Here is a 12,650-nt window from a genome sequence, read left to right on the forward strand (position 1 = left end):
CACTGCTACTTTGCAATCGCAAGTGCACACCAATTTAACCATGTGGGATAAATGCAGAGAAGAGGCTTTGAAGGCAGGTGGCTGGAGAGTGTTTATGGCATGCCCTCTGATCTATCATGAACGGCAAACTCCAGGCTTTCAACAGCTACCGTATGATGTTGTAAAAGAATTACAGATGTTAGCTAAAGAAAATGGAGTTACTTTGTCAATTGTTATAATTTTTTTTAGAAGCATTAAGCTCTTCCTACCTACTTACTCTGCATGACTGATGTTCTTTGTTGAAAATGATCTTAACCACTACTCAGTATACTGACTATATGATGGCTACGGGATTTTTGGGGAACTGTGCTATAGAGGCTATTGACAATGCATATCGTCAAGGAGGGATTGGCTGCGGCCATTTAGCTGGGGAAGGTGCCCATGGTTTGCCAGAGAATCGAAGGGCCTGATGCATCCCAAAATGCCTCGTGTGTGTTTGCTCCTCTCTGCTCAACCCACCTGAAATATCTGCGACGTGCAGCACTCCAAAGACAGACTGAATGTCAAGATCACGCCTGAAGAAATACTTGGCTTCTTGCTGACCATGAAGAAAAGCTGCCATGTTCTTCAGGTTGGAATGTAGATATTCCCTGTCCCAGAGAGAAGTCATTGTCAGTGCCTTGTGGCACACAGGGTACCTCAGGTGAAGACAGCCAACTGGGAGGAGAACGAGAAGCTCGCTGCACAGTGCGAGTTGCACACTGAGACCAGAACCTCTGTGTGGGGCGACAGACGCTCTGCACTCATGGAGGTGGTGAGGATCACCCGGCTGTGACGTCCCCTCTAGGTCATCGCTTACCCGTCGGCTCTCCTCATACACCACTTCCAGCAAAGAGTGACATCCTCCTGGAGGAGCTGCTATCGTGACCCAGGCTCCCTCCTTGACACTGAGCCATTGACTCAGGGGCAGCCAGTGCCACCCCACTTCTTTGAGGACAGTGTTGAAGGGAGGCTCATGCAGTGACCTGTTGCTGAATTGGCAGCTGTTTCCCCCTTTCCTAAAGATCTGGACAGGCTGGCTCAATGGGCTGAGGCCAGCATATCTGGTTTAATTGCAAACAGTTCAGCCAGATCTTTATCCATAGCTGCAGTAAGAAATTGTGTAATACTGTTCTCCACCTTAACTGGTGGAAAAGCAACAAATACTTGTGTAGAAATTTAACTTCACTTCCTGCATGTTTCAAGGCAAATAAGCTCAACTGCTCCCCTGTTAAAGGAAAATAATGGAGCAAGTCTGAGGTTTGAGTGTAGTTTTTGATTTTTGTTTGTTTGCTTGAAGAATTTTCAAGGCTTTATGTTGGTGCTCCTGGGGACATTTCTGAAGATGGTTGCCTCTTGTTGATGGTTATCATGCTGAGGTGTTTCAGAAACTTATAGAACAAAGTATGTTTTGACAGCAGCTGAGCACAAAGGCTTCCAAGATGGGAGACTTGTTAAAGTGAGGAGTCGGCACTGAATGACAGACTCATATAAACTGCTGAGATCAAGCAGAACATTTCCATTTAATTGTGATCTCCAAAATTACTTGGGTCAGTACAACTGCTTAAACATATCAACATAAGGCTCAAAATTACAATGAAGCATTTCACATGAAAACACTTTAAGCAGCATAACATGCTTAGTATTTGACAAAACATCCTCCAAATATCTGTACAGAATTATTTTGATAAACAGTGTTTCTGCAACAAGATCTAACCCTTACAATGTAAAACACAAAACTCCTTTTTGTCAGTGGTTAACAGCTGTTTTTGGTGATGTGTTTGCCATTAAGACTCTAGGAACAAATTATTTTCTAGGGGTGCAAGACCAGGATATGTTTCTATACAACCTATACTTTTAAATCAAGCTTCTGCCTCCATGGCTTTGTACATTTATTTGATGGAGTATCAGATTACACAGTCATAAAATTCTATTTACTATTTAAAGTAAAATGATAAATGTTATGAAAAATACCTTTATTACATCAGTGATGCTTTAACTAAAGTGAATATTAAGACTATTAACCAGGGGTTGAAAGTTTTAGGCCCTGATATTGAAAGCACTTCTATATGTCCTCAACTTTACAAGTCAGGAGTCTCCCTGGCAGCAGAGGGACTCTGATGGGCGATGTCATGTGTGTGCCTAAGTTTGTGCAGAATATGGGCCCAAGTACTCACAGAGGCGCGGATGTGTTATACAGAGAAACACTCTCAGCACATAAATAAAATCTGGCTTTTTAGTATGTACATATACGGAACAGGAATATTCTTAACTGAAACAATGTGTTTTCTTTTTCTCTCTAAATAGCGCGCATATACCCATTTCACTCAGAAAGTGCTTATGTATTCTCAGCTAGATAATCACATCAGCTGTGAATCTAGCCTGGAAAACAAATCTAAACCAAGAATGTCCTATCAGCAGGAAATACTGGGGGAAGAGAAGGCTGGCAATTGTTTCTATATACCTTGTATTAATAGAAAACCTTCTCATAGAGAAGAATAGACTTTTAAATATTTTCAATCCTTATATATGTACAACAGTAAAAATTCACATTTTCATGCTTTAGTGAGACACTTTAAAATCCATCCCCAGGCAGCTGTCGGAGTAACTGTGTCAAGTTCCTAGCAGCTGCCTCACATTCAGCTCTAGTACCAGAAGCTTAAACTCTTGATAGCTGAGCAACCACGGGGAAAGAAAACACAGTTCTACCAGATTTGGAAAGGAAAACAAAGAAAGAAAGAAAGAAAAAAGAAAGTGATGGGTCTTTCAATTTCAGGAGGCTCAGTAGCCCTCCTGTGTCCCCAAACAAGACAAGGCAGTTCATGTTTCCAGTTCTTTAGACCTGCCTTGTACCATTTCTCATGGCAGGGCCCAAGTGCAGTGTCTGTTCCACACAGTCCTCAGTAGTCTGAAAGAAATGTACCCATCACACAGCAAGAGAAAAATAGCCCTTTGGAGCACAGCTGAACCCTTCTCCCCTCAAACAGGCAGAACACCTATCTATTGCACCAGTTTTTCCAATGTACTGGTAAGTATCCCCAGGGTTGATGCCTTTCATGGCTATCTTATATACACTTTTCTGACAAATTCAGTGTCTCTGTGGGAAAGGTGACCTGCAGAGGGCTGCCCTTGGCTGTAGAGCTGGCCCCGCCACCAGACCTGATTTCATTTACCAGGAAGACACTCTCAGACTCTTGTCCCTGTGAAGAGTCTGAGGTCTCCGAGCTACGCAGAGTCCTCACTGACGTGGTGTCAGACTGAGCCAAGCTGGCACTGGGGCCTGGGAGCAGAACACGGCCCCCAACGCTGCTTTCACTCAGCTCCGGAGGGTAGAGCAGCGTTTGTGAGGTGCTGCTGATCTCCCTCAGCTCACGGGAGATGAAGGAGGGTGACTGACTTGACATGGCAGAGGACGTCCTGCGGCCATCCACGCAGTTGAAATTGCCACCCGAGTGCTGCCTCCGAGCCCCTCCAATGCGGCAGAAGAGGCATTTGATCTTCTCAATGGCTTTGCTGAGCACAGTCTTGCGGAGGAGAATGTAGACCCATGGGTCCAAAATAGGGTTCACCGAGGCAATGCGGATGGCTTGCAGGTCAGGGTTTTGCTTCACATCCCTCACTGATTCCGGCTGGTACAGCTGGTTCACAAAGACACGAACCTACCCAAGGAGACAAGGGGAAGAGAAAGACACAATTGCACAATTACGTCAGGAAATCAAAGTTTACACTTCAAAGCAGAGATCTAGATTGGCAACTGCAAGCTATGACAAGAGAAGAGTCTGCCAGGCATCTCAGATTGGCAGCCATTAGTTTATTTTTTGAAATGCCAAAAAAATCAGAGCACTGCTGTAAATTGGCCTCCTTTGACACAGAGAGGAAAGGAATGTCTCTCTCCTTCCCCTCTTAATTAATCCTTGAACCTTCAACTTCTGGCTGCTGTTTTTTAAAATTACTCATTAATGGACAGAACCCAGGAGCACAGATGTATCCTATATCCTGCTTCCTTGGTATACCTTGAGTCTCATACTACTTGTAAAGAGAGACCTGAATGAGGAGACCTGGACAAGCAGTTCCTCTAGCAAAGGTCTAATAATTGTTTATTTAGAAACAAATTGAAACATAGATTATCATCCAAGTACACGAGACTCTGGAAAAAAGTCCAGAGCTGCTGATTCCCAGGTTTAGAAAAGCATTTTGCTGGCACCTATCTCCTTACTGGAATTGTTCATATACCCTCAGGTGTTTGCTTGTTGCAGCATGCTTTGGAAAAATAAAAATTGAGGAAAAAAAAAAGGAAAGGTCCCCCAGCTATGAGACTTTTAATAGGTCAAGATAATGAGGTGATGGCAGCACTAGACTGGACTGCTCTGCTCTCCTACATAAGCCAGCATTTTGGTTCTACTTACAAAAGCATAAAAATACTGATGAAGTGATCAAGAAACTAAAATGTTGAAGGTGCTGCATTAAGTGACTATTCAAGTAGCAATTTTAGCTTATCATGCACAAAATTTAAGACTAATTAGGCTCCAGTCTTCTACGAAGAAATGTCTCCTTCATTTTCTTCCTTTGAAGCCCAGAAAAAAAACCAGTAACCCAGTCTCTGTCCTAGTTTATGAGCTACTTTTGTAAATGCTGCTGTGAGAAAGGTGTGGTCCACTTCTCTGATATCGATTGTTATCTTTCCAGTGTCACTAAAGAGGAAGACATCATATCAGTTTGGTCTCAAGCAGCTGTCCTCCATTTTAGCAAGACCTACACAGTGTTCAGTGGTAAGAAAGCCTAGGAAAGCCACTGAAAAGAATTGGTAGTGGAAGATGCTATTTTCTTCAGATTCATTAAGTCAAAATAAATCCCTTCGTTATCTTCTTCATTTAATACAATTAAAATCTAGTACTTTTTTTTTTTTTTTTAAAACCTTGGCCTTTTACTCCTGAAATGGATCAAATCTTGCCTGGTTGGGAGAAGGTTGCAGATGAGAAGGAAGGCAAGCGTTTGAATAAACCAGAGCCAAACTAGAACAGTCCTCCTAAGTAATTTTTATTAGAAGTTCTGCATGTGAAGTTTACTAGGTGTGGTGAAAATTTTTGCAATTCTTTTTTTGAGAAATTTTCCTGCAGCAGGGCAATGTGGTGGCAGTCAGCTTGTCAGAATTCAGAGATTCTGTGTGCTCCCAAGCTATCAGTGGAGTATGTTTAAAATAATGCAGAGCCTCTCTTTGTAAGTTCTGTGCATATAGTCTCTCTCAAAGCAACTGTCAAATTGATAATTGCTTGTATTTTGCTTCTCAATACTTTTCTCTAGGTTTATGGGTAACAAAACCTGCCCATGGAATTCAGAATATAGGGAAATCTTGAATTTATGGAGCAATATGAGTTTTATTCTTAGCAACTTTCCTAATGATTTCTAATACTGCAGATATCTTTTTGACAACTAATTTATAAACCTTATCTTTTTGTTAAAGCAAACATTCAATTCAGGTGCTTCAAAGAGTATTCGTGTGTATGTTGAACTTATTTTTATGCGTTTTCCTGTTATTAAGCTATATCCAGTTTAATTTTTTTCATTATTTATTTAAGATTTGCCTCCTGCCCGCTACCCCCTTTCTGCGTGACTCCACGCATCACCGGCTGAGAGGAGACCAGTTCCCTCCGCAGGGCAGAATTTTTAAACGCAGACAGTTGGGCTGATGTTAATTGCCGATTCCATAAAGATGCCGTTAATTAAGGCCTCTCTCCGTCCGCAGGCTGGGCGGGGGGGGGAAAGGGGCAGTGTTCCGGGCGGGCCGCTAGGTGGCAGGAGCACCCCGCCGGCAGCGCCGGGAACGGGCCGAACGGGCAGCCGCGGGTTAACCGGGCAGGTGGGGACAGGTTCCGTGACTCAGTTTGTCGCGTTGTGCAAGTCAAGCTGCCGTTGGCGACAGCGGCGCGGGGCCTGACACGCAGCAGTGGGGATTCTCCAGCCTGGAAGGCTGAGGAACCGGCAGGAGCGACGTCGTGGGCCATCGGCTAAAACCTGGGTTTGAAATACCCACTTGGCCATTTGTGTGAGACCTTTTCCCCTCCCACAAAATCAGAAGAGGTCAAATGTACACATACACAAATGACAAATACAGACATATGGAAAGGTCAAATTTCCCCAGGGGATTCAACTGGTGCCATTTCTGGATGCTCCTTTTCTTTTTATGTACTGAAATTTCCTTATACAGGATAATACACCCTGAGAATGTGTAAATGCTGGTCAATGTATTTGACCAGTTGATCATGGGACAGGTACGTGTGAGAGACCGAGTTCAAAGGACAGCGCTGAGGGAGTGGGGCCCTCCTAGCAGCTCATACAACCGAAGGCAGTCATTACGGGGAAGATCAGAGGTGTGACAGGGAGGGGCATTTCCTGATAAATTCGTTCAGATCACAGAACCAGAAGGCATACTTGGAGGTAGCTGAAGAAGTACACAGTCCACCTTTGGAGACCTGATTTTTTTTTTTTTATTTATTTTTTTTTTTTTTTTTCAACTGGAGCTATAGTTCCGCATCAGTGATTTAATAACGGGATTGTTCTTCTGATAAGCAGCATATGAGATTGAGGTATCTATTTCACCTTTCCCTGTCTACCTGGGACACCTTATGGAAAGATAAAAATGTCTTTAAGTGCTGACTCTGTGGCTGAAAAGGACAATCACTAATTGCACAGCACAACTTGATCTATGTTATCTCTGTATGCTTTCTTTCCTTTTGACAGATATGCGGCATAGGCAGGTGAAAGATTCATAAAATGAGCCTATTTAGTGAAAACTTTAGACTGTACAAAACTGTTTCTACTTCGCAGAAATGTTCCATGTCTTTTATTAGAAACCTCTCTGAATGTCAAAAGCATTTATCAATTCAGACCTGTTGCTGAGATTACATCAAAATGAGGTAAAAATCAATCTGTGTTGGAATGTCAGCTTTATAATTCATTACATATTGATGAAAAAATGTTTGCTTACGTATCATCTACAAGAACAGCAAGAGATGTATCCTGTTTTGGCTACAAGTTTTCTGCTGCAGGAGGTAGCATGATAAAGGATATTGCCTTGCACATTCTAAGTAAATGTCGAGTAACTGGAATCTAGTACTAAATTAGCTAATCTGATGCTTGAATTTGTGCAATTTGAAATCCTAATTAAAGAAAGAAGCAAACTAGAACAATTAAAATCTCAAAAGAGATTTTGTATGTTTGTCTTGTAGCTGTAGAATTCAGGTAATCTATCTTAGAAGTAGTGGCAATTTGTTCGTCATTGTGTTAAGAAGCGCATAGCTCCAAGGTATGTTGAGGTTATGCTCAAGTGATAGGTACCTGTAGGATCAGTCTTGTGTGCTGTTTGTTGCTCTTCCTTTTCACTAACTACAGATGCAAATAATGATTTCTAATCCTATGAAGTACTATAAAGTGACGTGCATAGTTACAGTCACCCTAGTAATTGTCTTCATAGCTTCTACCTGCCCTCAAAATCTCCCCACATACTGATAGGATACATTTAAAAACTGTACAGTAGTAAGCAGGAACAAGTTTTACAGCTCTACAAGTCAATACCTTTGCCTCTCAAAGGCTTGGTGTCCACTCCATTGCTTAAAAATCATGTCTGCCACCTCGCTGTTGCCTGTGGACACTCCCCGATATTTAAAGTTGAAACGGACCAAGCCAAAAGAAAATCTAAACTTTTAGACCGCTAAATGTTAAGTTAGAAACTCCTGATTATTTCATGCAATCAAACAGATACACATCCCCATTTTATTTTCCACTTCACCATAATTTAATAACAAAGTTCAGTGGTCAGAATCAGACAAAGATCACGCACTTAAAAATCTTAGTATCTGACAGACTGCTGGAAGTGAATTACAGACTGTGAGTAGTGTATGCCTGTTTACTCTTGAAAGAGTTGGGGTTTGGTTTGTTGTGTTAAAAGCCCAATAATAATTTCTACTCTACTCTTGACAAAATCTCTCCTAATATAACTTATTCTTTAGTTTTAGTTCTGCCCAATACTATTTTCTAAAAAATGAAAACATTTTAAAATGAGATAACCAGTGCAGACAAGAGTCAGCACATAATGTATTTCCTTATTTCATTTTTAAACTATTGTCAGATTCTTCTTCCTATCTTTCACATCACTTTCTGCACATTGAGAACCCATCAGGTTATATAAAAACTTTCCTTTCAGTAATATTTTTTGTTCAACTTTTCATTCATTCAGTCTTTTGCACAATCCTCCGTAACTTTGTTATAGTACTTGTTGTCACTGTAAATTTTTGCTGATTTTATGAATAAATCATTAAGACACTAAACAACCCTACTCGTAAACTGAGTGCTGGAGCATCTCATTATTAAAAACTGCTGTTCTGTGTGACTCAGCTTGCTGTTCTTTAACCACTTTTAAAATCAAGGCAAGCCTTTGCTTTTTATTTCAGAGCTATTCCATATATTAAGACTTGAAAATTTTTTGTTGAACCCTAATAAAAGTAGCCTCCTGGACTGCCTCTGTCTGTGATTTTATTATGTTGTGAAAGTGTTCATTCTAAAATGTTAGAAGTTTATGTCTCTTTCAGAAGTTGCTTTGCTTTGACTTAAGTGATGGTTTATTCAGCTGAAATCATCAGTGGGAAGTCGGCTCATCAGAAAACTTCAGTCACAAAGCACCCTCTGAGCTTGCCTTGTGTATCTGAATCATGCTGCCACCACCACCTTACCACTTGCACGTTCTTGATGACTGCCAGGCTGTCCAGTTATAGATGAGGCTCCCTGAAACTCCTCTGACTCACGAAAATGTATGTCTATATTAGTGATTTACCATCTCTGCTAGTGGCTCTTTCTAGGGATTTATAGCATAAAAGTGTCACTTCTCTGAGTTCTTATCTGAATTCTTTACCTCAGTCTATATGCAACCAGCAGGCTTAATACTGCGGCATACACTGTAGTACATCATGGCAGAGGGAAGCCTATATGGTTATAGCTTATTATCACAGGGGGAGGCAAATGACTTATATAAGCTACTTAACAAGGAAGAACTTCAACCACACTTGAACACTGTGATGATGTGTATATATGCGGTTGTTGTTGGTTTTTTTTAGAAGAAAGCTTCCTTTTTTTCTGAGTCATCCACCTAAGTGAAATGACAGCTTCTTGCGTCGTATTAGATATAGAAAAGATGTGCTGCTTTAGCAGGGAAAAACTAACTGATGTGAACGCTCCAAAGGTAACAATATGTCTTGGTAAGTAGTGAAATTAAGGTGCGAGAGACCTACACAACTTCATCACTTGCGCCTTGAAGTACCTTCTGCTATATATAAGTTTTTCACTAACTACTGTTTAAATAATAAACCCTTTGCCTCATGCAGGTTCATTAATTTTAACTGTCAACAATCCAGTTCCATTTTGGGTAACCCCTCCCTCTTGATTCTTTCCTTTTTTTTGTGTGTGTGTGTATGTGTGTGTGTGTGTGTTTCAATATTCTAGCTCCAAATAGATATGAACAATTTCATTTTGCATTCTATGTTCAGACTTCTCAGCTTTCCTCTAGCTGCTCCTCCACAGGGTAAGGTTTGGCTTTTTTCTGAAACTGCTGAAGTCTATCAGCTATACCCTGTATCATATTACAACACTGTATGTAATCCTCAGAACTCATTCTCTGCATTAAGAGTATGTCTTTTGAAAACACAATATTGTTCCTTTGTGAAGTAGCTGTTCTAACACTCGATTGATCAAATTTGGGACTGTGAACCCATGGTACTGCCAGGGTTCTGGCCACTCCACAAACGGATGCCTCCCCCTCAGCAAATTGTCTTAGTCGTGCCGGTCCTGGAGCTGGGCTGCAGGCAGGTTGCTCATGGTTCCTCACCTAACACACGTGCAACGCAAGGTGACAACTCGAAGAACCAGGGACAGTCTTGAGTGACAGCTGGATCCCTGGTGCTGCAGCACAGCTACACTTCACTGGCTCCTGTTCATGTCAGTAATGTGGCAAAACTGGCCCGACCCCTGTGATTACAGCTCCTCCAAAGCAGGGGGATGGACTCGCTGACCTCTCAAGTCCTGTTCACATGTACTTCCCTAAACTTCCTTACCATGGTCTACACTATTTGTTTCGTGTCCCCAGCTGGCCAGCTGCATTTCACACACATTGTAGCCCCTTTAAGGCAAAGGGATCACCCTACCAACAATAACACTCCTGAAAACAATCCTTCTAAAAACACTTTCTGTATGACAACCACTGCTTGGCTCTCTAAACTGTGTTTTGGAAGGTGGCGAATAAGGCAAGCCAGCTATTTGTTTAATGTCTCCAAGCCAGAGGAGGAGAGAGGTTTGCCAAGCTTTATTATGGTGGATGGCAAGCAAGAACTGAGCCTCCAGCTGGTATTGTACTTTTTTGCCTTCCTTGGAGATAAGGTGGAGGAATAGAAGTAACTGGATCCCACATGTTCAATTTAATGACACTAATTGTATCAGCCATTTCAGAAAATTAGCAAATGGTTAGTGGTAATGTTGTCTGACATTTCAGTATGATCTCTAGGTTTATGCGGGCCAGATTCCTCCAACTCTCATTTAACTGAGCATTACACAGACAGGTGGTTCCACAGAGTTTACTCCTCCCACAGCAGGGAGCTGCTGGAGGGATGTCTGTGTGGGATCCACTCCAGAGGTGGTGGGTGCATCCCTCGGGAGGGGAAGCTCAGCTCAGGTTTTGGGCACAAAGCACTCTGCATGTTACTGGTGCCAAGTGAACAGAGCTCTCTCCTGCTTCCGCACATGAAGGACTGCTGTGCCCTTCAGCAACGGCATGCACATTTTTTAAACACAATAAACATCCAGAAATGCAGGCCAGACCCAAACCTCACTCATCACAAATTAATTTTGGAAGTGAACTTTAAAGCGCCTTTAGCTCTCAGTAAGATTTTTGCTGTGTGGATTCCAATCGAGCAGTGGAAAAATAATTGAGAATTTTTGGCGCTGTATTTTAACAAATCAAAGGAGCCCAGGACTTGGGATAAGTGTGTTTCTTTACTTGTAAATATAAATCAACACAACTTTCTCTCCTCACGCATGTATGCTAACAGCCTTTCAGTTATTATAACCGTTTGCAACACCAGATAAACAGGAGTCTGTCCTACAGGCACAGTCTAGCAGGAGAAAAGACCAACGGTGCGAGTGGTGGAAAAGAGGAAGGGTTTCACAAATTTACTCACCACCAGGGGAATGGAGCAGATGACCACCACCAGGGAAGTGGCAATGAGCAGAATAACCATCTGGATCTCTGCTCCAGCCATCCGACGGAAGCTCCGGCGTCTGCGAAAGTCAGATAAACGGCTGGAGGTGGTGTCTGTCCCCAAGGACGTGCGTCGCATGAACTGGCGGTGCATGCGAATGAGGGCCACACACACCAGGATGTTGCAGATGACAGTGACCATGATTAGGAAGGAGCTGAAGCCGGCGTACATGTAGGAATATGCCGCATGAGTGGCCTTCTTTGTTCGCCAGTCTATGAAACACCAAGTGTAAGGGTACTGCAAGGTAGATTTGCCAAGCCCCATGCTGGGGAGGGCACAGAACAGGACGTTAGAAGCATAGATGGCAAAGAGCGTGAGCCCTGCCAGCTTCTTGTCTACGTAATGATTGTAGAAATAGGCATGGTTGATGGCCAGGTACCTCTCTATAGACATGGCACAGATAATGCTGAGGCCAGAGAGTCCAAAGAAGAGAAGGATGAAGGAGCTGTACTCACACAGTGCAGCTCCTCCCGGCCAGCGGTTCTGCAGGTAAGTGGCAATAGTGACTGGACTCACCAGGCAGGTCCCCAAGAGATCAGTTACTGCCAGCCCGCAGACCAGAGTGTAGAAAGTGGTCTCCTTCTGCTCCTTCCTGGACTTGCAGAGCACCACGATGGCTATGAGGTTGCCCACGACGCCAAAGATGAACATGACGGTGGGGATGGTGGGGGGCTTTCCGCCCTCCGCCCCGCTGGCAGTCCCGTTGGCAGAGCTGTTTGCAGGTGGCATGATGGTGGGGTTGAAGGACATGATGCCCACGCTGCTGCTGGTGAGTCGAGCGAAAGTAAGAGTGGGTCCGAAAAGAAAAAGAAGAGTAGAGGAGGGGAGCAGATAGTTTAGCGTGAAAATAAAAATTAAAATGAGGGAGGAAAAAAAATAATAGTGAGGTTTAGTTGAAAAAAGAAAAAAAAAAAACTTCTAAAAAGGAGGTGAAGCGGGGTGCCGTCCGGCAGCGACCGCCCGCAGCCGGGGCAGCCGAGGCCGCCTCTTCCTGCCGCTACTCTCCCCGCGCAGACCGCAGCGCTCCGCCGCCCAGCCCGGAGGGGGATCGGGGCGGCCCGAGCGCGGAGCCGAGCGGAGCCGCCTTCACCGCCTCTCGCCCCGACGCCGGGGAGAGCTCAGCACGGCGCTGGGGCGGCCCTGGGCGGGAAGGAGGCGGCACCAGGTGCCCCCGGGATCGGCGCGGGAAGGTGCCGGAGCGCGGTGGCCGCCGCTCATCGCCTCCCGCCGGCCGGCGCGGCGGTGCGGTGCGGGTCGCGGGGCCGTCTAACTCCCCGCGGCGCTCCCGCCGAGTTTCGTCGCAGAGGGCGGAGGCGGCCGGGGCAGCTCCCG

At 43.9% G+C, this 12,650-nt stretch overlaps 1 protein-coding gene across 1 annotated transcript; it reads right to left on the reverse strand.

The window, feature by feature from the left end:
• Positions 1 to 1,522: 1,522 nt before the first annotated feature.
• Positions 1,523 to 12,589, reverse strand: PTGER4 (prostaglandin E receptor 4). The gene is made up of 2 exons (XM_065860723.2): positions 11,238 to 12,589; positions 1,523 to 3,677 (listed from the first exon to the last, which is right to left on the reverse strand). The coding sequence occupies exons 1-2, from the start codon at positions 12,066 to 12,068 to the stop codon at positions 3,084 to 3,086; spliced, it is 1,425 nt and encodes a 474-aa protein (XP_065716795.1). The 5' UTR covers positions 12,069 to 12,589; the 3' UTR covers positions 1,523 to 3,083.
• Between the last annotated feature and the right edge of the window lie 61 nt (positions 12,590 to 12,650).

This window comes from Patagioenas fasciata, chromosome Z (assembly GCF_037038585.1).
Source record: "Patagioenas fasciata isolate bPatFas1 chromosome Z, bPatFas1.hap1, whole genome shotgun sequence".
NCBI classification, from domain to species: Eukaryota; Metazoa; Chordata; class Aves; order Columbiformes; family Columbidae; genus Patagioenas; species Patagioenas fasciata.

What these genes read in the sequence shown, in the direction of transcription:
- PTGER4 (XM_065860723.2), bottom strand. Translation starts at nt 12,068, where the DNA reads ATGTCCTTCAACCCCACCATCATGCCACCTGCAAACAGCTCTGCCAAC. An exon ending in TCTGCTCCATTCCCCTGGTG is followed by an intron (nt 3,678 to 11,237) that starts GTGAGTAAATTT and finishes CTCCTTGGGTAG; the next exon opens with GTTCGTGTCTTTGTGAACCA.